Source organism: Gracilinanus agilis, chromosome 5 (assembly GCF_016433145.1).
Source record: "Gracilinanus agilis isolate LMUSP501 chromosome 5, AgileGrace, whole genome shotgun sequence".
Taxonomy (NCBI): domain Eukaryota; kingdom Metazoa; phylum Chordata; class Mammalia; order Didelphimorphia; family Didelphidae; genus Gracilinanus; species Gracilinanus agilis.
Window position 1 is genome coordinate 26,317,490 of NC_058134.1, and position 26,177 is coordinate 26,343,666.

Consider the following 26,177-nt stretch of genomic DNA (forward strand, 5'->3'; position numbering starts at 1 on the left):
TTGAATGTAATGGACCTCTGTACCAGCAGCAATACAATGACCCAGGACAATTCTGAGGGATTTATGGTAAAGAAAGCTACCCACATTCAGAGGAAGGACTGCAGGAGAGGAAACATATAAGAAAAACAACTGCTTGAACGCATGGGTCGGGGTGGACATGATTGAGGGTGTGGACTCGAAACTACCACACCAATGCAACTACCAACAATTTGGAAATTGGTCTTGATCAAGGACACATGACAAAACTAGTGGAAATGCGCAGCGGCCATGGGTGGGGGTGGGTGTGGGGGGGGGGGTTGAAAGGGAAAGGTGGAGCATGAATCATGTGACCATGTTAAAAATGAATATTAATAAATGTTTAAAAAAATAAAAAAAATAAACACAATGAGATCTTTTATTCTCTACATATTTCAGTTAATTGTGAAATAGTAAAGATATGGTCAGTCCATTATTGAATATTTAATAAAACCTCTTTATTTCTTGCAAAAACACTTAGCAAGGATACCCTTGATTTATATATAGATGTCTCTCACAAAGATTATTGTATGAATGGAAGAAGAGTCATATATTATTGCCAATATATCAGCAAAAACACATATCACATTTCAGATTTTTGAAGCACATTTGCATATGTGTTATCTCATTTAATACTTGCAATAACTCTGTAAGATGACAGGTATTATCATCCCCAAGTATGCAGATGAAGAAATGAAAATTTCGGTAAGTTTAGTGACCAGTCTAAAATCACACAGTTACTAACTAGTAAAGCTTAGCTAAAACCTGTATCTTCTGGGTTCCGGGTTAAGATGGCGGCAGAGTAAAATGCAGCTCTTAACCTCTCCTGACCAAAACATACAGGACTCCTCAAGGACACATAAAAACAAATCCAGACTAACAGAGGGGCCCCACAACAGGGTGCAGCGTGGAAGGTACGTGGAATCGGGGCATTTCCATGCTATAAAGGGGTGAAACAGCTCTCACTAAATCGCGGGCTGAGCAACCACCTCACCCCCACCCCCTCCACACACACCACCTATAACGCCAAAGCCAGCTAAAAAGAAATAGAGCAAGTTTGGGGCACCCATTGAGTCATTGGCAGCTCCAGGGCCTGTTCCTGAGAGCAGCAAGATTTAGGACCCCAAAAAGCTAAAGAACGTGCACGGACTTTGAACACAGACACAGAGCGCAGGCTCGGGCGGAGGCATGGGTGGAGGCAGACACAGCCGCGAGCTAAGGCTCTGAAACCTTGAGTGGGGAACCAGTGCAGGCGGGTATACGCCTGTGGAAGCAGCGCCCTGAGACCTGTAAAGGAACCTCCAGCAGACAATCAAGCAAGGGGGTCCACCAGGGGGCTTGACCTTGAGAAAAACCAGACCTCAGACCTCAGACACAAAAGACCGCATACAGACCCTGAGTGCAAGGATAAAGCTGAGAAGCTGCTGGGCTAACGATGGCTACCCAGAATCAGGAAGTTCAGAAGAGAAAGATTAACAACAAGAAAAAGAAATCTTTAACACTCGACAACTTTTACACAGAGAAAATCCAGGCAACCTAGCAAACAGAGGAGGAGAACAAACAAGCATCTGGACCCTCCCAAAATAAGGAAAACTGGTCACAACCTCTTGAAGAGTTCAAAACTGAGATGACTAGAAAGTTGGAAAAGATTTGGTTAGAGAAATGGGAAATAGCTCAAAAGGAAATCAGGAAAGAAAATAACAGTTTAAAAGGCAAAATTTTGCAATTGGAAAGTGAGGCTCAGAAATCAAATGAACTGATAAGCAAATTGAACACCAGAAATGACCAGATTGAAAAGGAAAACCAGTCCCTAAAGGCTAGAATTGAGCAATTAGAAGCTAATGATCTCTCAAGAAAACAAGAACAAATAAAACAAAGTCAAAAGACTGAAAAAATAGAAGGAAACATGAAATATCTCAATGAGAAAGTGACAGAACAAGAAAACAGGTCTAGAAGAGACAATCTGAGAATCATTGGTCTTCCAGAAAAAACAGAAATTAATAGAAACCTGGACTCCATACTAAAAGAAATTATTCAGCAAAATTGCCCTGAAGTCCTACTACAAGAGGGCAATATAGACATTGAAAGGATCCATAGATCACCCTCTACACTCAATCCAGATAAGACAATGCCCAGGAATATAATAGCCAAATTCAAGAGCTTCCAAGTAAAAGAAAAATCTTACAAGAAGCCAGAAAGAGACAATTCAAATATCAAGGAGCACCAATCAGGATCACACAGGATCTGGCAGCCTCCACGCTAAAAGACCACAAGGCTTTGAATATGATATTCAGAAAGGCAAGAGAGCTGGGCCTGCAACCACGGATCAACTACCCATCAAAATTGACTATATACTTCCAGGGGAAAGTATGGGCATTCAACAAAATTGAAGATCTCCAAGTATTTGCACAGAAAAGACCAGGGCTAAATGGAAAGTTTGATATCCAACCACAAAAATCGAAAGAAACATGAAAAGGTAAATAAGAAACAGAGGGAAAAGAAAGAAAACTCATGATTTTTAAATTTGCCTTTTTAAGGGCCTCAGTAAGATCTAATTATCTGTATTCTTATGTGGAGAAATGCTATGTATAAGTCTCGGTAGTGAACTCTATTCACTATTATAGTATTCACTATTATAGTAATCAGAAGAATAATTCACAGGGAGAGGGTGGAATACTAAATGGTCTAAGATGACATGGGAGGTGGGAAAGAGGGGGGTGAATAGTAGGGGACATCAAGAGGAACTTGAGTGAATAAGAAAAATAGGATATGATATCACACACAAAGAGGGCATGGGAAGGAGAGGGGACAAATACTATTATAAGGAGAGGAAGAGAGCATTAAGAGGTAATATTTAATCCTTACTCTCAGTGTAATCAACCCGGAGAGGGAAGAGTACCTATATTATCCATTGGGATATAAAACTCTTATCTAACCCTACTGAGAAAGTCAGAAGGGATAAACCAAGGGGAGCAGGGGAGTGGGGAGGTCAAAAAAGGGAGGGGAGAAGAAGAGGGAGGGAATTCATTAGGCCTTTAAAAACAAAAAGAGGGGAATAATAAGGGAGGGGGTAGAAAGGGAAGTTAATCAAGGGAGGGGATAAGGGATACCTGCTTAATAGCAAACCACTGGTTTAAAAGGAAATAGTTTTAGAAGAAGGGGTAGGAATAGGGGAGGATACAAAAATGTCAGCAAATGCACAATTTATAATTATAACTCTGAATGTGAATGGGATGAACTCGCTCATAAAATGGAAGCAAATAGCAGAGTGGATTAGAAACCAAAATCCTACACAGGTGGACATACACAAGTTTAAGATTCAGGGCTTGAGCAAAATCTTTTGGGCATCAAATGAGAAAAAGAAGGCAGGAGTGGCTATTATGATCTCTGACAAAGCTAAAGTAAAAATAGATATGATTAAAAAAGACAGGGAAGGTCATTACATCCTGATTAAAGGCAGTATAAACAATGAGGAAATAACACTGCTTAATATGTATGCACCAAGTGGCATAGCATCCAAATTCATAAATGAGAAACTGGCAGAGGTCAAAAAGGAAATAGATAGTAAAATTATAATAGTGGGAGATCTAAATATTCCTCTTTCAGATCTAGATAAATCAAACCAAAAAATAAATAAGAAAGAGGTAAGAGAGGTGAATGAAGTCCTAGAAAAATTAGATTTAATGGATATGTGGAGAAAAATAAATAGGGACAAAAAGGAATACACCTTCTTTTCAGCTGCACATGGTACATTCACAAAGATTGACCATGTTATAGGGCATAGAATCATTGCAAACAAAAGCAAAAGAGCAGAAATAATAAATGTAACCTTTTCAGATCATAATGCAATAAAAATAATAATTAGTAAGGGCACCTGGACAGGCAAATCAAAAACTAATTGGAAATTAAATAATATGATTCTCCAAAACCAATTTGTCATAGAAGAAATCATAGAAACAATCAACAATTTCATTGAAGAGAATGACAATGATGAAACATCCTACCAAAATCTGTGGGATGTAGCCAAGGCAGTACTCAGGGGGAAATTTATATCCTTGAGTGCATATATAAACAAATTAAGGAGGAGAGAGATTAATGAATTGGGCATGCAACTCAATAAATTAGAAAGCGAGCAAATTAAAAATCCCCAGATAAAACTTAAATTATAAATACTAAAAATCAAGGGAGAAATTAATAAAATCAAAAGTAAAAGAACTATTGAATTAATAAATAAGACTAGAAACTGGTATTTTGAAAAAACAGATAAAATAGACAAAGTACTGATCAATCTAATAAAAAAAAGGAAAGGAGAAAACCAAATTGACAGTATCAAAGATAAAAAGGGAGACCTTACCTCTAATGAAGAGGAAATTAAGGCAATCATTAAAAACTATTATGTCCAATTATATGGCAATAAATATAACAATTTAGGACATATGGATGAATATTTGCAAAAATATAAACTGCCTAGATTAACAGCAAAAGAAATAGAATACCTAAGTAATCTCATATCAGAAAAAGAAATTGAACAAGCCATCAAAGAACTCCCTAAGAAAAAATCGCCAGGGCCTGATGGATTCACAAGTGAATTCTATCAGACATTCAAAGAGCATCTAATCCCAATACTATACAAATTATTTCAGATGGTAAGCAAAGAAGGAGTCCTACCAAATTCCTTTTATGACACAAACATGGTTCTCATTCCAAAGCCAGGGAGATCAAAAACAGAGAAAGAAAACTACAGACCAATCTCCCTAATGAACATAGATGCAAAAATCTTAAATAGAATACTAGCAAAGAGACTCCAGCAAGTAATTAAGAAGATCATCCACCATGACCAGGTGGGATTTATACCAGGAATGCAAGGATGGTTCAACATTAGGAAAACCATCCACATAATTGACTATATCAACAGTCTAAGAAACAAAAATCACATGATTATCTCAATAGATGCTGAAAAAGCCTTTGACAAAATACAGCATCCATTCCTATTGAAAACACTGAAAAGTATAGGAATAGAAGGACCTTTCCTAAAAGTAATAAACAGTATATACCCAAAACCATCAACAAACATCATGTGCAATGGGGATAAATCAGAAGCCTTCCCAACAAGATCAGGAGTAAAACAAGGATGTCCATTATCACCTCTATTATTCAACATAGTACTAGAAACACTAGCAGTTGCAATTAGAGAAGAAAAAGAAATTGAAGGTCTCAAAATAGGCAATGAGGGGACTAAGTTATCACTCTTTGCAGATGATATGATGGTATACTTAAAAAATCCTAGAGAATCAACCAAAAAGCTTGTAGAAATAATCAACAACTTTAGCAAAGTTGCAGTATACAAAATAAATGCACATAAATCATCAGCATTTCTATACATCTCCAACACATTAGAGCAGCAAGAAGTAGAAAGAGAAACACCATTTAAAATCACCCTAGACAATATAAAATACTTAGGAATCTATCTACCAAAACAAACACAGCAATTATATGAAAACAACTACAAAACACTTTCCAAACAAATAAAACTGGATCTAAACAATTGGAAAGCCATTGACTGCTCATGGGTAGGACGAGCTAACATAATAAAAATGACCATTCTACCCAAATTAATTTACCTATTTAGCGCCATACCTATCAAACTACCAAAAAACTTCTTTACTGAATTAGAAAAAACTATAACAAATTTCATTTGGAATAACAAAAGATCAAGAATATCAAGGGAAATAATGAAAAAAAAAGTGAAGGAAGGGGGCCTAGCAGTACCAGATATTAAACTATACTATAAAGCAGTAGCAATCAAAACAATATGGTACTGGCTAAGAGACAGAGAGGAGGATCAGTGGAATAGACTTGGGGTAAATGACATCAGCAAGACAGTGTATGATAAACCCAAAGAGACCAACTTTCGGGACATGAATCCACTATTTGACAAAAACTGCTGGGAAATCTGGAAAATAATATGGGAGAGATTAGGTTTAGATCAACATCTCACACCCTACACCACGAAAAATTCAGAATGGATGAATGACTTTAATATAAAGAGGGAAACTATAAACATGTTAAGTGAACACAGAATAGTATACTTGTCAGATCTCTGGGAAAGGAAAGACTTTAAAACCAAGCAAGAGCTAGAGAAAATTACAAAATGTAAATTAAATGGTTTTGATTATATTAAACTAAAAAGTTTTTGTACAAACAAAAACAATGTAGTCAAAATCAGAAGGGAAACAACAAATTGGGAAAACATCTTTATAACGAGAAACTCTGACAGGGGTCTAATTACTCAAATATACAAGGGAGTTAAAGCAATTGTATAAAAAAATCAAGCCATTCCCCAATTGAAAAATGGGCAAGAGACATGAATAGGCAATTTTCAGGTAAAGAAATCAAAAGTATCAATAAGCACATGAGAAAGTGTTCTAAATCTTTAATAATTAGAGAAATGCAATCAAAACAACTGAGGTATCACCTCACACCTAGCAGATTGGCTAAAATGAAAGAAGGGGAGAGTAATGAATGTGGGAGGGGATGTGGCAAAATTGGGACACTGATGCATTACTGGTGGAGTTGTGAACTGATCCAACCATTCTGGCTGGCAATTTGGAACTATGCTCAAAGGGCTATAAAAAAAATGCCTGCCCTTTGATCCAGCCATACCCTTGTTGGGTTTGTACCCCAAAGAGATCATAGATAAACAGACTTGTATGAAAATATTTATAGCTGCGCTTTTTGTGGTGGCAAAAAACTGGAAAAGGAGGGTATGTCCTTCAATTGGGGAATGGCTGAACAAATTGTGGTATATGCTGGTGATGGAATACTATTGTGCTAAAAGGAATAATAAACTAGAGGAGTTCCAGGTGAATTGGAAAGACCTCCAGGAACTAATGCAGAGTGAGAGGAGCAGAGCCAGAAGAACACTATACACAGAGACTGATATACTATGGTAAAATAGAATGCAATGAACTTCTGTACCAGCAGCAATGCAATGACACAAGTCAGCTCTGAGGGATTTATGGTAATGAACGCTACCCACATTCAGAGGACGGACTGCAGGAGAGGAAACATATAAGAAAAACAACTGCTTGAACGCATGGGTCGGGGTGGACATGATTGAGGATGTAGACTCAAAACTACCACCCATTGCAACTATCAACAATTTGGAAATAGGTCTTGATCAAGGACACATGACAAAACCAGTGGAAATGTGCGTTGGCCATGGGTGGGGGGAATCAGGGGGGTGAAGGGGAAAGTAGGAGCATGAATCATGTAACCATGTTAAAAATTAAAAAAAAAACCTGTATCTTCTGAGTCCCAATCTACTGTTCTTCTCACTTTACCAAGCTGATTCTTTTAGTTTAAATAATTACAGCATCTACTTTATAATATCTGTGTATGGACTGTCCGTGTTAAGTCTTTCTTTAGTAATTCTAGGTCATTTCAATACTATTGTCTTAATAACATTGTCATCATTATTGCTGCTTAAGAAATGCAAACAATTAGCCCAAGAACAACAAAATTAGAAATTCCAATCTGCATTTTGGAGATCAAATTATATATTCCCAGATTAAAGATAATGGAGCTTTGATTGCTTGTTGGGTCTTGGGTGTATGTGTAGGTATGTGTATGTTTGTGTGTATGCATGTGCATGCATGCAGGTATAAGTATGTTACTGGGGAGATGATGAATTATACATTCTATTTATTATTCCCCTCAAATAAGGAAAATCATTGAAAGCAATCTGTGGTATTTGGCATTCAAACCTTAAAGAAGAAATGAATAGTGGAAGCATTACTGTGATACAACCAATATCTGTCTGCCAAAGACACCCACCCATTTTCTACTTTCCCAACAAGGATTAGGCTAGTTTTCCCTAAAAGGTAACAAAGTTATTCCTAGAATCTAATTGGCTTTCCTTGTTGCAGCTTCCTGATGGTATCTTGACATATTGTCATGTCTTCCTGGTCATTTAAAGCTCATCTATATAGTCTGAGCCTTTCAGACTTTGTAGATGTCCCAAGACTGTGTGAGTCACCAGAGTCTGCCCTGATGACCAGTAATGCTTCCATATAAAAGCTAGGAAAGCTATGTTTATTGAAAATAGGTAATACTGTATCTTTGTTCAATATTCTTTCTATTATACAATCAAGTAAACTTCTTTTTTAAGTGCTGAATAACCTATTAATGACTCCTTTCATTCCATATCACACCTGAACTAATGAGTGCTAATCAAGCTTGCTTGCCTTTAATATTTACAAAATTTTGAATCAAAAATATCTCAAAGAAGATATTCTCAGGAAATAAACATACTTAGAATCTGAAAATGATAATTTTGGTCTTTTTGGATTGCTTATTTTAAAAATTCAATTGTCCCTTTGCCTAACCTAGTCTCTAGTCACATTTAACCTGCTGTTAAAAGCTGCATCAACTTCTTGAAACTACTAACTATGAAAGGGAATTCATTATTCTCTTGTCTATGTTGAGTTAATCAACCAAAAACTTAAAAACACTCCTACTTAACACCAAGAAAGGGAGCTCACAGTCATTTACTTTGAGAGCTCCACCCTTTTAACTCAGTCAGAAACTTGTGATTCCTTTGATAAGAGTTTATACCTTTAGAGGATGAGAGGTGTGAATCCCACAGACACTGCCCCCTGGGCAGTCCTAGACAATTTGGAAACTGTGATTGGCCTGTGAAAAGGGGAAGGGGCAATAAATCATCATAAAAGCAAGCCCTGAACTCCCTCAGAGCAGATTGTCTTTGAGGACATAGTCTGAAGAAATTGTCTTCTGACTGGGGAGTCTTCAAGGGAGCCTTGCTGGAGACTGTGGCTTGGATTGTGGGTTTGGAGCTCTGCTTCAACTTAGACTCTGACTCCTGGACTACCTCATTGGGTGAGTGAAAGGGTGACTCCTTTCCTAAGTTCTTAAGAGACTAGCTTCCATCTTGGAGGAGGCTGCACTACCAGCCTTCCTGGTTGAGAGCTAATTAATCTCTGTCTGGATTAAGCAGACCCAGAGTAAAACATTTAGGTTGATAAGATAGAAAACCTTTCTAAGCCCCTTACATTTCTCTTCTTTATTGTTTCTTCTGTATTTGTATATGTTTGTAAATAAATTTCTGACTAAAGATATAATAAATACTGGTGACCATAAAATTTCATATAATCCTTGTCCAATTATTCATTTTAACCTTTACATAACTATGATATATGTCATACTTATAAGCAGCTTTATCACTCTAAATAATGCTTCCAGACTCTTCCACTGATTGGCAAATTCCTCCTAGTATTTCCATTTTTTTAAAGTGCCTAAGCAACCATTCTCAGTCTTATCTTCTCCCAGCTCTACTTCTAGCTGAATTTTAGAGATGAAATAACTGAGAACCAAACAAGTGCCTAAGATCACACTAAGACAAAACATTAGATGATTTGAATCCGGGTCCTTTGACTCCAAAACTGGTATTCTTTTTACTACCTCACAATACTTAAACTTGTGATCCAATTACAAATGAGTCTATTTCTATGAACAAACTACTTTTTTAGAACAATTCTGAGAATTTCAGAGTTGGAAGAGAACCTAATGGTCATGTAGTCCTTTCTCCTCTCCAATATATCCAATTAGTAGTCATTGAGACTTTGTTTGAATACCTTTAGAAAGAGGGAAATTTATTACCTCTCAACACAGTCCACTTCACTTTTAGATAGCTCTGGTAGGAAAATTTCCTCATATTAGAAGCTCTTAATTTTTGTGTGTGTCAAAAACTCCCTGGGTAGTCTAATAAAGCCTATAGACTCCTTCTTAGAATAGTTAATTTTTTCCTTCTTAATTCTTAATTGAAATAAATGCTAAATTTCAGCTAGAAGTTAGTGAAAATAAAGATGTACTCATTTTCTCATCCAAGTTCACAATCCTCCTGATGACTATCCATAGAACCTTGGGGTGAGAGGGTGGGAGGTGATTCAGAATTTTTGCCTTTATATGGATGTGACTTCTAAAATTCACAGTTTGACCCTTTCATTCCAATTAGAACAAATTTACATTCTCTTCCACATGGCAGAATTTCAAATACTTGATGATAACTATAATAATCTCCCCTTCTTCAAGTTTAATATTCTCATTTCTTTCAACCAGTCTTCATATAGCAAAACCTTCGCCATCTGAATTGTTCTTCTCTAGAAACTCTCCATCTTAGCTCATCCTTAATTGTGGTGCTGAGAGGATTTATTTTTAATATATTGCATTAGAGGCTTAAATCATTTCCTTTGCCTCTGTACTTATTCCTTTGCTCCTAGGAACTTCAAGGAATGGCTCACCCTAGACCCTGGTATATAGAAAGGGAGATTATGAAATTTGTCTTACTCACTAATAAGACCCAGTTTGTATCAGATGCACCTACATGAAGTAAAATTGAGTCCTTCAATTTCATATTAAGAAACATTATAGAAGGTCAGTCTTGAACCAGGCAGAGCTTGATTTCTCCCCACAATCACTGGGGGACATGGGACCAATTACATGACTGATCACCATTACCTAGTGATGAGGAGGGGTGAAGAATTTTTATGGACCATCTTCCCTTTGACTATTCACCAATTAGATATGTCTTGTAATGTCCAAGCAAGGGGCTGAATAATGAGCTCCAAAGTTGTATTTTGGAGTCTGTGCATGGGAATTTGTAGGTCTTCGATCATGAAGAGAGATCATTGACCAATTAACTTATTTGTTATTGCTATCCTGATTACTAAATTGTTTTTCTTACCTGGGAGCCAGTCTCTTGGAATTTATAACCACCACGGTATTCAGAACTGTATATATGGTCTGATCTAGATAGGGTGCAGAACTGTGGAGCTATCACATTCCTGCCTTTTTCAATGCAGTCCATGACTGAATTATTTTTTGACTGTCATATGCCATGGCTAATTCAATAGTGGGCTTGTGGTCCATGAAAATGCCTAGATTATTTTTTAGAAAAACTTAGTCATACCTCCCTCATCCTGTGTTTATGAGGATTTTTAAACCCAAGTGTCACCTTTTATAATTCTCACTCTAAAGTTCTATATTTTAGATTTAGTGTCTTAAACTAATCATTCAAGGTCTTTTAGGGTCTTTGCTCTGTCATCCCATGTGTTAGTTATCCCTTCTACACTGGCATCTACACTGGAATCATCTATTTCTCTATGAATTCTTCTTTTGTGGAGGAGAGGGAGTTGATCTGTGATAATATTCCTATAGGGAACTCTCAATGAAGAAACCTCCTCTTGGACTAGTCATTAAAAATATCCTTCCTTACAAGATGACAAAAAGTAGTAACTACTTTTTGCATCTAGCAATTCAAGCAATTCTGGTTCCAGATCCACCTAAATTCAGTGATGTACCATCTAGCCCAACATCATGTCTACACAAACACCATAAAAGACTGTCAAATGCTTTAATCAAGCCTAGGAAAACTATATCTACACCATTCTCATTATCTAGTTATCCAGATGGCTTTGTGCATATATGCACATGTATGATTAATAAAAGGGAGAATGAGGAGAAAAAGAGAGAAGAAATTAAATTTACCAAATGATATCATTTTCCCTTGCAAATATTAAGTTCTTAATTGTTGAAAGAAGTAGGAGAGCTACGTGAGTGCCGTTTCTATGCCGTGGAACATTCTTTTTTTCTGACCAAGCTTCTTTTAAATACCTGAGCTACTTTACTTGTACCACACTCCATCATTCCTGCTGCTTCTGACTCATACTAGTCCTGTGTCCTTGGACAAGTCCTTTAACCTTTCTAAGCCTCAGATTCCTCATCTCTAAAATGGAAGAGTTAAGGCATAGCCCCAATGTAGAGATAAAAACAGGCAACTCCTTCCATTCTATGTGGAGGTGGGGGACTATGCAGATGGAATGCCCAGACTCTGTGGATGTATTAGTTTTTTTGTGTTTTTTCTGAGCTGATTTTTTTTCCTTTCTCATTCATTGAAAGGATGCCTCCAGCCTCCATAAGTAGGAGAAAGGGACATAAATATTAACAAACAAAAGTAACATAAAAAGAAAATATGTCAATACAAACTTTTATAAGAAAAGAGAATGGTTGACCTAGATGAATTCCAAGTCTACTTTTTACCTCTCAATCCTATGATCATCTGATTATTGAACTAAAGGTCACAGGAACCTTTGAATATTCACATTCAACATACATTTTAATATGTACAAAATGATGTTCAACCTAAAAACTCTCCACAAGAACAATTCTGCTTTTCTAAGGAAAGCTTGAAATGACTGGTCTGCAAGGAGAAGTAATATGAAGGGTCCTAAATACCTTTCCTCCTGATTGTATTTCATTTCCACATGCATCTGACTCCCCTAATGTCTTCACAGGTTCTTCTGCTTCCTTCAGCATTTGTTCCAGATCTTTTAATACATCTTCTGTCTCAGAGACAACTGAGAAAACATCAATAGTAGGGTTAAAGTGTTACCTCCAAGTTAATTTGATGCATTTTATTTTTAAAATCAATCAAAGTAAAGATAAAAGATAAAAAGAAACACTTCTTGTTGCTTTTATAGCTTTACTGTCTAGTGGAAAACAGTCCTTAGTAGTGAACTATTGAGGACTCCTCATCAAAGTAGGTGATAGACCTCCTATGGAGCCAAGCACTGTAAATGATTATAAAATACCTTTGGAACAACTACAGCTAGCAAAAAAAAATGCCTATTACAAAAGCCACATGGGAAAAAGGAAAGTGGAAAAGCATGGGAACTTAGTGATATCTGGGGAATTCTGAATATGTGTGGGAGAATCTTGGCTCTTATACTTGTTTTCTACATACTCCTGAACAAATCACCTAATCCCTGGTGCCTCAAAGTTCATATCAATAATGTGTGAATAAAAGGATGAAATCTGGGTTAAAGCTTCTAAACTGTAAATGAATAGGAAAGCTAAGAAACTTGAGAATTCTTTTATATTCTAAGATCAAATAAAGCAAAAAAATCTATAAATCACTCATATGGCATGAAAACACATATTTCACATATCGCTAGTCCTTTTGAAACTCTGAATTAAATAACAAATCATTATCATGATGATAGATGCCATGAGAGCACAGATTGAGGAGAGGAGGCCAAATGTGAACCAAGGCCATAATGGCAGCAAATGGAGTATATAAGGCACTCTTCTAAAAAACACCATGGTTCTAAGGACAGGACCCAAAGACCCATCCCTCATCAACATCCCCTCTGGTCACAAAAACCTGATATATCACTTCCTGTTATTTTCTGTACATTTGGGAGTTTAGCAAAGTTTTTTTTCTTATAGGAGCACAGTTGAAAGTATAAGCAAAATAAAAAAATATATATTGCTGATCCCTTAGGGCTCTAGTAAGCTGTTAGAAAAGTAGCATCATGATGTTGTGCTTCATGGGAATGCTCATTCTTATTGCATTTCATTACCTGAATTAAAAGAAAAAGATCTCTTGCAAAACTTTTTTACCCCTGATGAAAACTGACTCATAGGTGCAGTCCTGCTTTTGTATTTTGTTTCTCATCAAGCTGAATCCAAAGTTTAAAAAGAAAAGTATAGGCAAAATGGAAATTTAGGTGAGCAAGGCATTAGGAACAAAAAGTATAGGACAGACTTTCCAGCAAAAAGTCTTTATTAATACCTTAATTAGAAGATAACTACCAATTTACATGTATGCAAACATGTGATTACAATAATAATGATATATGGCATTTCTATAGCACTTTAAGGCCTATAAAGTGTCTTATATACAGTACCTTATTTGAGTATAAAGTAGCTATCTGTTATCAAGAAATATAGTAAATAATCTGAGTAGGTCAAAGAAACGCAGTTTGGGTCAAAAGAAGGATAAATGGGGATATTAGAGTGATTATAAGGTGATTGGAGGAGGAATGAAGGTAGGGAAGGTATATAGGAGATAAGGGAAATGGGGTATGTAGGAGAGGGCAGCTCAAACAGGTTTATTCTCAGAGGCTTGAGACACAGGATACAGGGAGGAAATTAGGGCCAGTAAGAAATGTTTAGGTTTGGCTGGAGGGTTTCTCTTGTTAGTTTCAAAGTCTCCTGAAGGAGGGATCGAGAGGGCCCCTCCCTGCCAGTGAAACTGATGGCTGGAGGAAGTCTCGGGTAGGTACTTCCTGTCAAGATGGATGACCCAGTTCTCTCAAGAAATAAAAGAAAATGATTCTTTCCTCTTGGCCCTTGTCTTAATTTTCGACACAATGACTCACTACACGGTTTGAACAGGTAACAAGGGGATTTATTAATACCAGGGTCAGTCAGAAGGGGGAGGGAGGTTCAGAATTTTCTAACTGCTGCTAGGGAGAGGGTGATGGTGGGGGATGGGTCACAGAGAGGTTAGACAGAGAGAGACCGGCTCTCCCAGTCAGGAAGATTTGACTGCCTTTTAAGTAACGTCTTTATCAAACCCAGGGATAACTTATTTGAGGATACTCTAATTATCTAAAGAAACTAAAATGCACAATGTTCAATCACCAAACCCTCCCTTCCAACCAGAACCCAAAGGAAAAATTGGGGAAGGGGAGGGATGGAGACGGGAGATCAGGGAGAGTTCCAGAGAAATGAGATAGGTCCAAATTTCCCCAAACAAAATAAGCACAGGCCAAGGCCAAAGCAAAAAGGCCAAAGCAAAAGCCTCCACCCACAGCAAAAGCCAGAAAGCCAAAGCCCCGTCTGTTGGAACTTCACCTCTATTTATAGCTTTAAGTTCTAACTGACTTTCTGAACATTCTAAGATGTTTAACTGACTTTTGTGACTGTTAGAAATTACAGAAGCAAAAAGTTTCGGTTAGCCACCTTGCATCACAGGCATTATTATGACCCTTTTAATATATGAGTAAACTGAGGCTGCTAATTTATAAACTATCTACCCCTAATAACCAACAGAGATAGTAACTGAACCCAATTCAGGAAGCAAGGGGATTTACAGTGCACAAATCACCATGCCTAGAGTCAGGAAGACCTAAGTTTAAATCAGGTTTCAGATATTTACTCACTCATGTGACCCTGATCTAGCCACTTAACCTCTATCTTCCTCAATTTCTTCAACTATAAAATGAGGATAATAGCACCTTCATCATAGGATTGTTGTAAAGGAAAAAATAAGATAATAATTATAAAGTGAATAGCACAGTGTCTGGCATATAGTAAGCATTAAAAATGTACGTTATCACCATCATTATTATCACTGTATCAACACAATGTGGTCTCTTATCAATATAAAGACAACATCTCAGAAGTATTCTTTCAGTTTTAATTTCTAATGGCTTGTGATGGCACAAATATACATTATATCGCAATAGATAGGTAGGTACATATATATAAAAATAATAGTCTCTTACATCAAGTCATATATTTTGTGCTCGATAATAGGATATGCACATGGATAAGTATAATGAAAGGTAGAGCATAACAGGACAAAGAGATCTACAGATCAGAGGAGAGAATGCTTTTACATGGGAGGAAGAGATAGTACATGAGGTATGACTTGAAGGAAGAAGAGGCTTGAAGGACATCGGCAAATATAGTAGACCAGGTAGAAGCCAAAGAAACCAAATTATATAATTACTTCAACAAAGATGGAAAAAAGCACCAAGGAGAGTATTATGGAAATTCAAGGAGAAACAACAGCAGGTCATATTTTCAAGGAAGTTCAGCATAAGGAGATATTTAGAGGCTTACCAGCCCTGCACAGAGCCTTCTAGGGAGGTCTTCCCAGATCCTTCCAATCTTGGGATTGGCCTGAGGTTTGCAGCTCTGTAGGAGGACTAAGCATGAGCTCAAGGATTCAGCTCAAACTGGGCCTAAGGCTATATGCAGTAGAGAGAAGAGGAATAGTGAGAAGCTGTGTCACTCTGATTGGAAAGTTAGATCTTGTATCCAGTACTAACTGAGTCTGAGATCTGAGATGGTATACCATGACCAGGAACAGAGATAAGGACCAAGCCTGAGGCTGTAGGTTGGCAAAGGGCAAGAAGAGAGGCAGGCAGAGGCTGTGTGCTTCTGACTCTGGAGTGTAACGATTAAAAATGATAAAGGCTGGACTTCCTGGTTAAGATGGCAGCAGAGTAAAGAGCAGCTGTTTAACCTCTCCTAACCGAAACATATAGGACTCCTCATGAAGACATAAAAACAAATCCAGAGGAACAAAGGGACCCCACAATAGGGCACAGCATTGGAGCTACGTGGAATCGAGGCATTTCCATGCTAAAAAGGGGTGAAACAGCTCTCACTAAAACATGAGCTGAGCAACCCCCTCCCCCACCCCCCACCACCTACAATGCCAAAGCCAGCTCACAAGAGTTAGAGCAAGTGTGGGGCACGCATTAAGTCATTGGCAGCTACCTGGGGTCACCAGGGCCTGCTCCTGAAAGCAGCAAGACTTAAGACCCCAAGAGGCTAAAGAATGCATGGACTTTGAACACAGACCCTGAATGTAGGCATGAGTTCAGGCGTGGACCTAAGCACAGACACAGATCCTGAGCGCAGGCGAGGACTCAGATCCTGAGCTCAGGCACGGACCGTGAGTGGGGACCCAGTGCAGAGGGGTGCACGACTGTGGAAGCAGCACCCTGACACTGTTAAAAGAGCCTTGGGCAGAGGAACAAGCAAGGGGACCACCAGGAGGCTTGAACCTGAAAACAACTAGACCTGAGACCTCAGGAGCCTAAAGAGCGCAGACAGACCCTGGGTGTGAGGATAAACCTGAGAGGGTGTAGAGCTAGCAATGGAAAGCCAGAGACAAGAACCCCAAAACAGAAAGATCATCAAGAAGAAATCTGTAACACTCGACAACTTTTACACAGAGAAAATACAAACAACAGAGCCAACAGCAGATGAGAACAAACAAGTAATCATATCCAAACCTTCCCAAAATAATGAAAACTGGCCACAAACTATTGAAGAGTTCAAATCTGAGATGATGAGAAAGATAGAAGAAATTTGGCGAGAGAAGTGGGAAATAGCTCAAAAGGAAATTAACAGGTTAGAAGACAGAAACTACAATTGGAGAAAGATGCCCAAAAATCAAATGAAATGGTAAGCAAATTGGAAACCAAAATCTGGTAAGAAAATAACAGTTTAAAAGGCAAAATTTCACAATTGGAAAGTGGGGCAAGTAAATTGAAGAGCAGAAGTGACCAAATTGAAAAGGAAAACCAAAAGATTTTAGCTGAAAACCAGTACCTAAAGGCTAGAATTGAGCAATTAGAAGCTAATGATCTCTCAAGACAGCAAGAACAAATAAAACAAAGTCAAAAGTCTGATAAAATAGAAGGAAACATAAAATACCTCACTGAGAAATTAACAGAACAAGAAAACAGGTCTAGAAGAGACAATCTGAGAATCATTGGTGTTCCTGAAAAAAGCAGAAATTAATAGAAATTAATATAAATTTGGACTCCATACTAAAAGAAATTATTCAGCAAAATTGCACTGAAGTTCTACAACAAGAGGGCAATATAGACATTGAAAGGATCCATAGATCACCCTCTACACTAAACTCTCAAAAGACAACCCCCAGGAATATAATCTCCAAATTCAAGAGCTTCCAAGTAAAAGAAAAAATTTTACAAGAAGCCAAAAAGAGACAATTCAGATATTAAGGAGCACCAATCAGGATCACACAAGATCTGGCAGCATCCACACTAAAAGAATATGATATTCAGAAAGGCAAGAGAACTAGGTCTACAACCAAGGATCACCTCACCATGAAAACTAACTATATACTTCCAGGGGAAAGTTTGGGTATTCAACAAGATAGAAGATACATTAGAGCAGCAAGAGGTAGAAAGAGAAACACCATTTAAAATCACCCTAGACAATATAAAATACTTGGGAATCTATCTACCAAAACAAACACTGCAATTATACGAAAACAACAATAAAACACTTTCCAAACAATTAAAACTAGATCTAAACAATTGGAAAGCCATTGACTGCTCATGGGTAGGACGAGCTAACATAATAAAAAAATGACCATTCTACCCAAATTAATTTACCTATTTAGCACCATACCTATCAAACTAACAAAACACTTTTTTACTGAATAAGGAAAAACTATAACAAAGTTCATCTGGAATAACAAAAGATCAAGAATATCAAGGGAAATAATGAAAAAAATGTGAAGGAAGGGGGCCTAGCAGTACCAGATATTAAACTGTACTGTAAAGCAGCAGTAATCAAAACAATATGGTACTGGCTAAGAGATAGAAGGGAGGATCAGTGGAATAGACTTGGGGTTAATGACGTCAGCAAGATAGTGTATGATAAATCCAAAGAGCCCGACTTTTGGGACATGAATCCACTATTTGACAAAAACTGCTGGGAAATTTGGAAAACAATATAGGAGAGATTAGGTTTAGATCAATATCTCACACCCAACACCAAGAAAAATTCAGAATGGATGAATGACTTGAATATAAAGAGGGAAACTATAAATAAGTTAAGTGAACATAGAATAGTTTACTTGTCAGATCTCTGGGAAAGATTTTAAAACCAAGCAAGAGTTAGAGAAATTTACAAAATGTAAAATAAATGGTTTTGATTATATTAAACTAAAAAGTTTTTGTACAAACAAAAACAATGTCGCCAAAATCAGAAGGGAAACAACAAGTTTGGAAAAAATCTTTATAACAAAAAACTCTGACAGGGGTCTAATTACTCAAATACACAAGGTGTTAAACCAATTTTATAAAAAAATCAAACCATTCCCAAACTGATAAATGGGCAAGAGACGTCAATAGGCAATTTTCACATAAAGAAATCAAAAATATCAATAAGCACATGAGAAAGTGTTCTGAATCTCTAATAATTAGAGAAATGCAAATCAAAACAACTCTGAGGTATCACCTTACACTTAGCAAATTGGCTAAAATGAAAGAAGGGGAGAGTAATGAATGCTGGAGGGGATGTGGCAAAACTGGGACATTAATGCATTACTGGTGGAGTTGTGAACTGATCCAACCATTCTGGCTGGCAATTTGGAACTATGCTCAAAGGGCTATAAAAGAATGCCTGCCCTTTGATCCAGCCATTGTTGGGTTTGTACCTCAAAGAGATCATAGATAAACAGACTGGTACAAAAATATTTATAGCCGCACTTTTTGTGGTGGAAAAAAACTGGAAAAGGAGTGTATGTCCTTCAATTGGGGAATGGCTGAACAAATTGTGGTATATGCTGGTGATGGAATACTATTGTGCTCAAAGGAATAATAAACTAGAGGAATTCCATGTGAACTGGAAAGACCTCCAGGAATTGATGCAGAGAGAAAGGAGCAGAGCCAGAAAAACATTGTACACAGAGACCAATACATTGTGGTAAAATAGAATGTAATGGACTTCTGTACTAGCAGCAATGCAATGACCCAGGACAATTCTGAGGGACTTATGGAAAAGAATGCTACCCACATTCAGAGGAAGAACTACAGGAGTGGAAACAGAAGAAAAAACTGCTTGAACACATGGGTTGAGGCGGACATGATTGGGGATGTAGACTCGAAACTACCACTCCAATGCAACTATCAACAATTTGGAAATAGGTCTTGATCAATGACACATGTTAAAACCAGTGGAAATATGCATCAGCCATTGGGGTTGGGGGGGTATTCGGGTGGTGAAGGGGAAAGTAAGAGCATGAATTATGTAACCATGTTAACTTTTCTAAAAAATAAATATTAATAAATGTTTAAAAAAAGATAAAGGCTGATATTATGAGGAAAACTAATATTGTATTTAGGCCCATGTTGATAGAATAAAATAGGATCACACGCCTGGCTATTTCAAAAATCCAGCTTCCTCCATTACATTCCATACCTTCCCTAATCCTTTCAACATTCCCCAGAGAGCACACTCAGGTAGCAAAAAAAGAGCACCTCCAATGACCCCAAGAGTCTTATATCATTCTCTTACATCATCACACTTCCTGTCTGCCTCCATTTTTTACAAGAGGAATCATGGTAAATGTAGTTTCCAAAGTCCCCAAAAAGTCCACAGGAAGTTTGTCATATATATATATCCATATCTTAAGGCTCAAATGAGCACCAAAATACCTCTAAATGGAACCCCCCAAAATTCCAAATAACACATTTCTCCCCTGAGATCCAGTAAAAAAAAGATTGGTCTTTTTTAGTGGATGTTCTAAACATAGTCAACTTCTAAATTACATAAAATTGGGGATAAAAGAAAAGACGATAAAAAACTAGCTGCATTGACAAAAAGCCAATTTGTGGCAGTCTCCTATTGACACAAGAGTGTACATTCAAAACAAATGCATTCAACTCATTTAACTCCCCATAGTTCAAATCAACTGCACCCCAAAGTTCAATTTTGGATCTTCATGATCCAGTGAAGGCTCTTCAGGCATCTTTATGGTGTCTTCACCAAACGGGTTGTTGTCTGGATTCTGGGGAGATGGCAATTTTCTTATCCTGAAATTACTCTCAAAAGAATTTAAACTTTACATTATAGATTATAAAACATACATTTCCTTCTGAGAATTATACATTACCCCCTTGAAATTACTCCTAAAAAGTTTAAATTTTTTTTTACATTATAGATTTTAATATAGACATTATGATTAAAAAAACAACACACATACACCCCTGAGGAAAATTCTAAATAACACATTTCCCCTGAAAAGGGTAAACCAGGTCAGCTAAGGATGCATGGCTGAGTCACGGTGTTATATGAAATCAATAGGCAAAAGAAATAATAATAATTTTTAAAAAAGGATAAAATTCAAATAAAAGGGGAAAAAATTAACTTGTGAATGAAATGTAAAATGTGCAAAAATATAAGGCAGAAAAAAAACTTATAAAGGGTCCTTGAATCAAGGCTCAATAAAAGTGATTTAAGCAGTTCGTTACCCATTCAGGAGCCATTGACTACAGTAAGTTGCCATTCTCAATATAAGAGAAATAAGGGAAATGTCTTTCCCTGGTCTGATTTGCCTGCACCTTCTCAGGGAATGAGCCATAATGATAGGCAATCTCAGGTGCTTTACTAGGAATTTAAATTAAGGGGAAGTCTCATCCTCTAAAGTGTTAGAAAAAAACTGCGACTCCAAAACTCAAACTCCAGTTTCAAGCCCTTCAGTTATTGGCATAGAACTTCTTCAATTCATGGTCTGAATGGCCTTTTGCTCCTTGGCACTTTTGCAGATTCTTAGTCAGCCTCCATGACCTTGTGGCTCTTTTTAGCACTTCTCCTGGTATCAGACAGAGAGACATTAAATCACAGTCCCACCATATTTATCAATAGTTGGCAGGTTACCATAGTCTCAGGCTTTTCAGGTATGCATTTATAATATAGCAAATATATATTTGCATTAAGCTTATATCACTGTAAAATCAAAAAAAGGATTAACACAAAATGAGAAAAAAGGAAAAAAATCAATTGCTCCAATTAAAAAATTTTAAAGGAAAAGCAATAAGGAAATTAAAAATAAATTCAGGGAAAAAATACAATGCTCTCAAGTATAAAAAATGGGGGGAAAGAACACATATTTCATTGCACATGTGAGGAAGAAAAATAAAAGAATGTTTTAAAAACAAAAAAAAAATAGCTTAAAACTAGTGAAGGGTTTTTTTTAACCCAAAAATGAGATTCATTTCCTTTTAAACTTTTGCATGAACTGTGAGTGTAAATGGGTTTTACAAAATAGCATTCACAATGCACATTCAAATAAAGTACCATAATTTCTAATAACACATTTTAAAATAATAATAAACAAACTCATTATTATAATCACTTGCTATGATGTTTAAAAAAATCGTATACTTGTTACAGATTCAAACCTTGGCTAAGTTATTTTCTCAACAAACTCTGTTACTGCCTCCATAGTAATTGTGGAGCAGAGTCTAAAAAGAATTCTGATAAAAAAATACTTTTGGATCTAAATTATCCTTAAGAATTCTAGATCCTTCTGATAAAAACAGGCTAAAACATAGAGACTAACATCATGCATATAGAAGCTCTTCTGGCTTCTTGTTAAAAATATATATACATATATATATAAGACAACAATTCTTCACAATAAAAAATATAAAACCTTATCCTTTAAGACAACAATTCTTTAAAATAAATATATATAAAAACCTTATGATTTATACAGAAGGGACTAGGATCTAAAGTCAATTTTAAAGACGTCTCACAAAATTGAAATTGAAATTCTCAAGGCATCAAAATCTCCAAGGTTGTACACAATTATCAAGATGGAATAAAAACTTACAACATGTGCTCCTATAGTTGAGACAACAAATCCAGTATACATAAGGCAATTTACAATTTTAAAGTGTGTAAGATGTTCATAAATGGTACAGAGAACAGCATTGTTTTGATACAGTAAAAAAAATGAAACCTTAAATAAATTAGGAAATACAATTTGAGTAACAGACAATAAGCTATACAGTCAAAAATCTCTTTCACCAGTTGTAATAGATTTGTTCACTATTTGGGAGTTACAATAAAATCATAAACAGAATTAATCTAGCAGCCAAAACTTCATTAGCTTAAATTGATTCAATGCAAGGGAAAAATCAACAAAAAAAACAAAGTTAATTCACAAAACTAATCAGCAAAATACAGTAAGATACAGAGTCTTTTTAAAACAGAAATAAAACCCATTCGGTTCTGAGGTTTTAAAATCCACCTCTGGTCCAATTCAAGGTCCAAATTCAAGGTCTTTATAACCACCCTCTGCTCTGAGCATAAGAGTTTTAAAGTTCAAAGTTCCCCTGAGTTTCAAGTTTGAAATAATCGCAAGAAAGTTTGCCATTTTACTTCCTGTTTGAAGAATAAACTAGTGCCCATGTGGAAGCCAAGTGGGGTAGGGGCTAGAGAAAAGCTTAGGTCAGGTTTTAGAAAACCCATGTGGAGGGATTGTGGGGGGGGGAGGTGTCTAAGTCCAGCTTTAAAGAAACACATGGACAGCGGAAGGTAACTAGAGAAGCTTTTTTCCAATTAAAAGTCATTAATGTCTATGAGAAAGAAGGGCATACTTCCCAAATCTGAAGAGATAGCAGCTGAAACAGTCTCTGGGATCAAACTCAAAACCGCCTGGGGAATCAGGAGTCAGCAGCAGGTAGGATCAGCAGAAGCAGAAATCAAACTTGGGAGTAGATGGGAGGTCAGCAGCAGCAGAAGCGGAGGCCAGGGTAGGAAAAATCAGGAGCAGCCACAAGTCAGAAACGTTTAGCAAAAATTAAGACCAGGTCCTGGCCACTGGGCAAAATAATTAGTAGCCCAGCGGCATTTAAAGCCATTTTCCACTTTCCCTGTAAAGCAGCTTCAAGGCTGGGGAGAACAGGGAGAAGAGCAAGAGCAGAAAAAGAGCAGGTCTGAGGCTCTGGGAAGGATTCTAAATGCTCTCAGTAGGCTATCTGAAAAATTGAGAGTCATGTTTATCAAGTGGTTCACCAAACTGTAATAATTAAAAATGATAAAGGCTAATATTATGAGGAAAACTAATATTGTATTTAGGCCCATGTTGATAGAATAAAATAGGATCACACGCCTGGCTATTTCAAAAATCCAGCTTCCTCCATTACATTCCATACCTTCCCTAATCCTTTCAACATTCCCCAGGTAGCAAAAAAAGAGCACCTCCAATGACCCCAAGAGTCTTATATCATTCTCTTACATCATCACACTTCCTGTCTGCCTCCATTTTTTACAAGAGGAATCATGGTAAATGTAGTTTCCAAAGTCCCCAAAAAATCCACAGGAAGTTTGTCATATATCTACATATCTTAAGGCTCAAATGAGCCCCAAAATACCTCTAAATGAAACCCCCCAAAATTCCAAAGGGAACACAAGAGCCGTTAAAAAGTGCTAAGAAAGCACAAAGTCATGGAGACCAACCAATCAATCCCAATGGGATTGCTGAGAAAATCTGCACAGTGCCAAGGAGCACAAGGTCAAAAAGACCATACAAAAACAGGTGGGATTGAGGTACTCCCATGCCAATACTAAGGACTTGAACTCATTGTAAAACTCAAAGTTGCGAAGCTTAACATATGTTAAGACGTAGGACTCTTGGAACTACACTGTCAGTCAGGTACCACAGGTTGGCCATCATCTGGCTCACCCATATATTCCTGAGAGTGAAGGGAATAACAGTCACTTCCCTTGCATATAAATCTGGTCCTTTTTTCTCTCTTATAGAATGGCAACTTTCTGTAGTCTTGGCTACAATTGGGTAAGTGTGGTATTATTGCATTGTGTCCTACCGACTAGTAGGATGGAAATTATATTAATTGGACCCTAATACAAGGGCCTGTTATGAATTTCTTTTCATTCAGAAATTTTATATATATAGCTTTTGATATTTTGATTCTGATTTTAAATGTTTTCTTTTTCCCAAAGTTTCATTTTCTTCTATTTGATTTTTTTTATGTTTTTGTTTTTTCTTTTGAATTTACTCATACAACCCCATAACTCAATCTTGAGCTGATCTGGGTATTTCTTTTTTAAATACCCTCATCAGGGGGGATTGTATTTTTATAAAATCCAAGTTTTAATTTTTTTGTTCGAGAAAAATCCTCAGGGAAAGAAGCTTGCTGATTCCTTAATCCAGAAAATGAACTGTTTGCAGAGAGATGCCTGAAGAATCTACATTGAATCAAGAGATCCAGAATGAACTCTGTGGTACAATTTATTGAACTGATGGGGTTTGAACAGTTACTTTGAATGTACATTTTATGCCAATAGGGGACTGCTCCCAATTGGTTTCTTGTCAATGCGCTTAGCAAACACTGGTTTTTGTGCTCTCTCTCTTCCATTCCCCTCTTATCACTAACTATTGTAGTTAGAAGACCTTTGTGGGTATAAGATGATTATGTAAAATGATCACTTGGGGTGACTAGGCACCCAAATTGATCATCAGGGGGTATTGTGTAAATGGAATTAGCTCAAACCCATTCATAGTTAAAACTCTAGCCACCAGAGATAATGTCATCCCCACCTCCCTTAGTGGGGAGGGGAGATGAGTTACCCACACGTGACAATAAGTGACAAATCAAGAACCCTTGGGGACTGCCCTTTGGGCAGTCCAAAACAGTGTTGAGGCTGCCATTTGTCCACTTGAATTAGAGGTGGACCTCCAGGAAGTGACAAAAGATGCTGTCCTTTAAATATGATGGTAACTTCCTGTTGAGAGCAGTTCACACTTTGAATTTGGTGCTGAAGGATCTCTGCTCAGACCTCAGGCAGCTTCCCCTCAGAACTGTCACATGGGTAAGTTAGGCTGACTTCCTTTCGCCTATCTTGGCATTTCTAAAGTCTCTACCTCAAGGAGGCTTTTTGCCTCTCTAATTGATAAGGCCTTGTGGCTAGTAGCCTAATTTAATTAATCTTTTAACTCTCACCCAGGCCGGACCTCTGCTGGTCTGGACCAGAGTTTTTCTCCCTCTCTTTCCCTACCTTCAACCTTCCTAATTGTAAATAAACTACCATAAAACCCATTCTGACTTGGGTCTATTTTAATTATGGAATCAATCTAGATCTGATTGATTCCTGGTGACCACACCTTAAATATATATATATTAATATCTAAATATTCTTTCTTACAGGAGTCAGTCAAAAGAGCTCACAATGGTTGAATCTACAATTATATTGCTCCAAACATGCAGAGACTTCTAGCTAATGTGTTGAAATCTATTTATCATCTCTGATTAGGATGGCTTAGTTGATAAGAAAGTAAGGGACATGGGAGACAATCTTGACTGTTAGTTCATAGCTGCTTCTCCAAAGTGCCATTGAGTCACAAGTTTAATATATATGAAAATTCAAACTCCCTTTCATCCACAAACACAGAGAGAGTTTTACAGCTTCGTAGACATTGCAATTAGTTTAGACAACACACAGAAACCTCAGAAACTTCAAGGTGAAGATAAGAGCACAAGGTTGGATTGTAGCTGCTTCATCATCAGTTAAGTCTGGGAATATTTTGCCGGGTCGGGAAGTCCCTGAATTTTTTGGCTTTGAATGTATAAAACCAGTTTTTGAGATCCAACAGCTGCTTTCCTGACCAAAGGGGAGAATGTTAACCTCTTGACTGCTGGTTTCAGCTTAAAGCTTTCTAATAAGTAAAGGTGTGGATCAGAAAAGGAGTCAAAAGAGGAGTCTCAGATTTT

At 37.1% G+C, this 26,177-nt stretch overlaps 1 protein-coding gene across 1 annotated transcript in view; it reads right to left on the bottom strand.

Annotated features, from left to right (window-relative positions):
• Nucleotides 1-26,177, bottom strand: part of ZCWPW2 (zinc finger CW-type and PWWP domain containing 2) — a 221,726-nt gene that overhangs the window by 10,424 nt on the left and 185,125 nt on the right. The window contains 1 exon segment of the mRNA XM_044678879.1: nucleotides 12,328-12,449. Within this exon segment, the coding sequence (XP_044534814.1) occupies nucleotides 12,328-12,449 (122 nt within the window).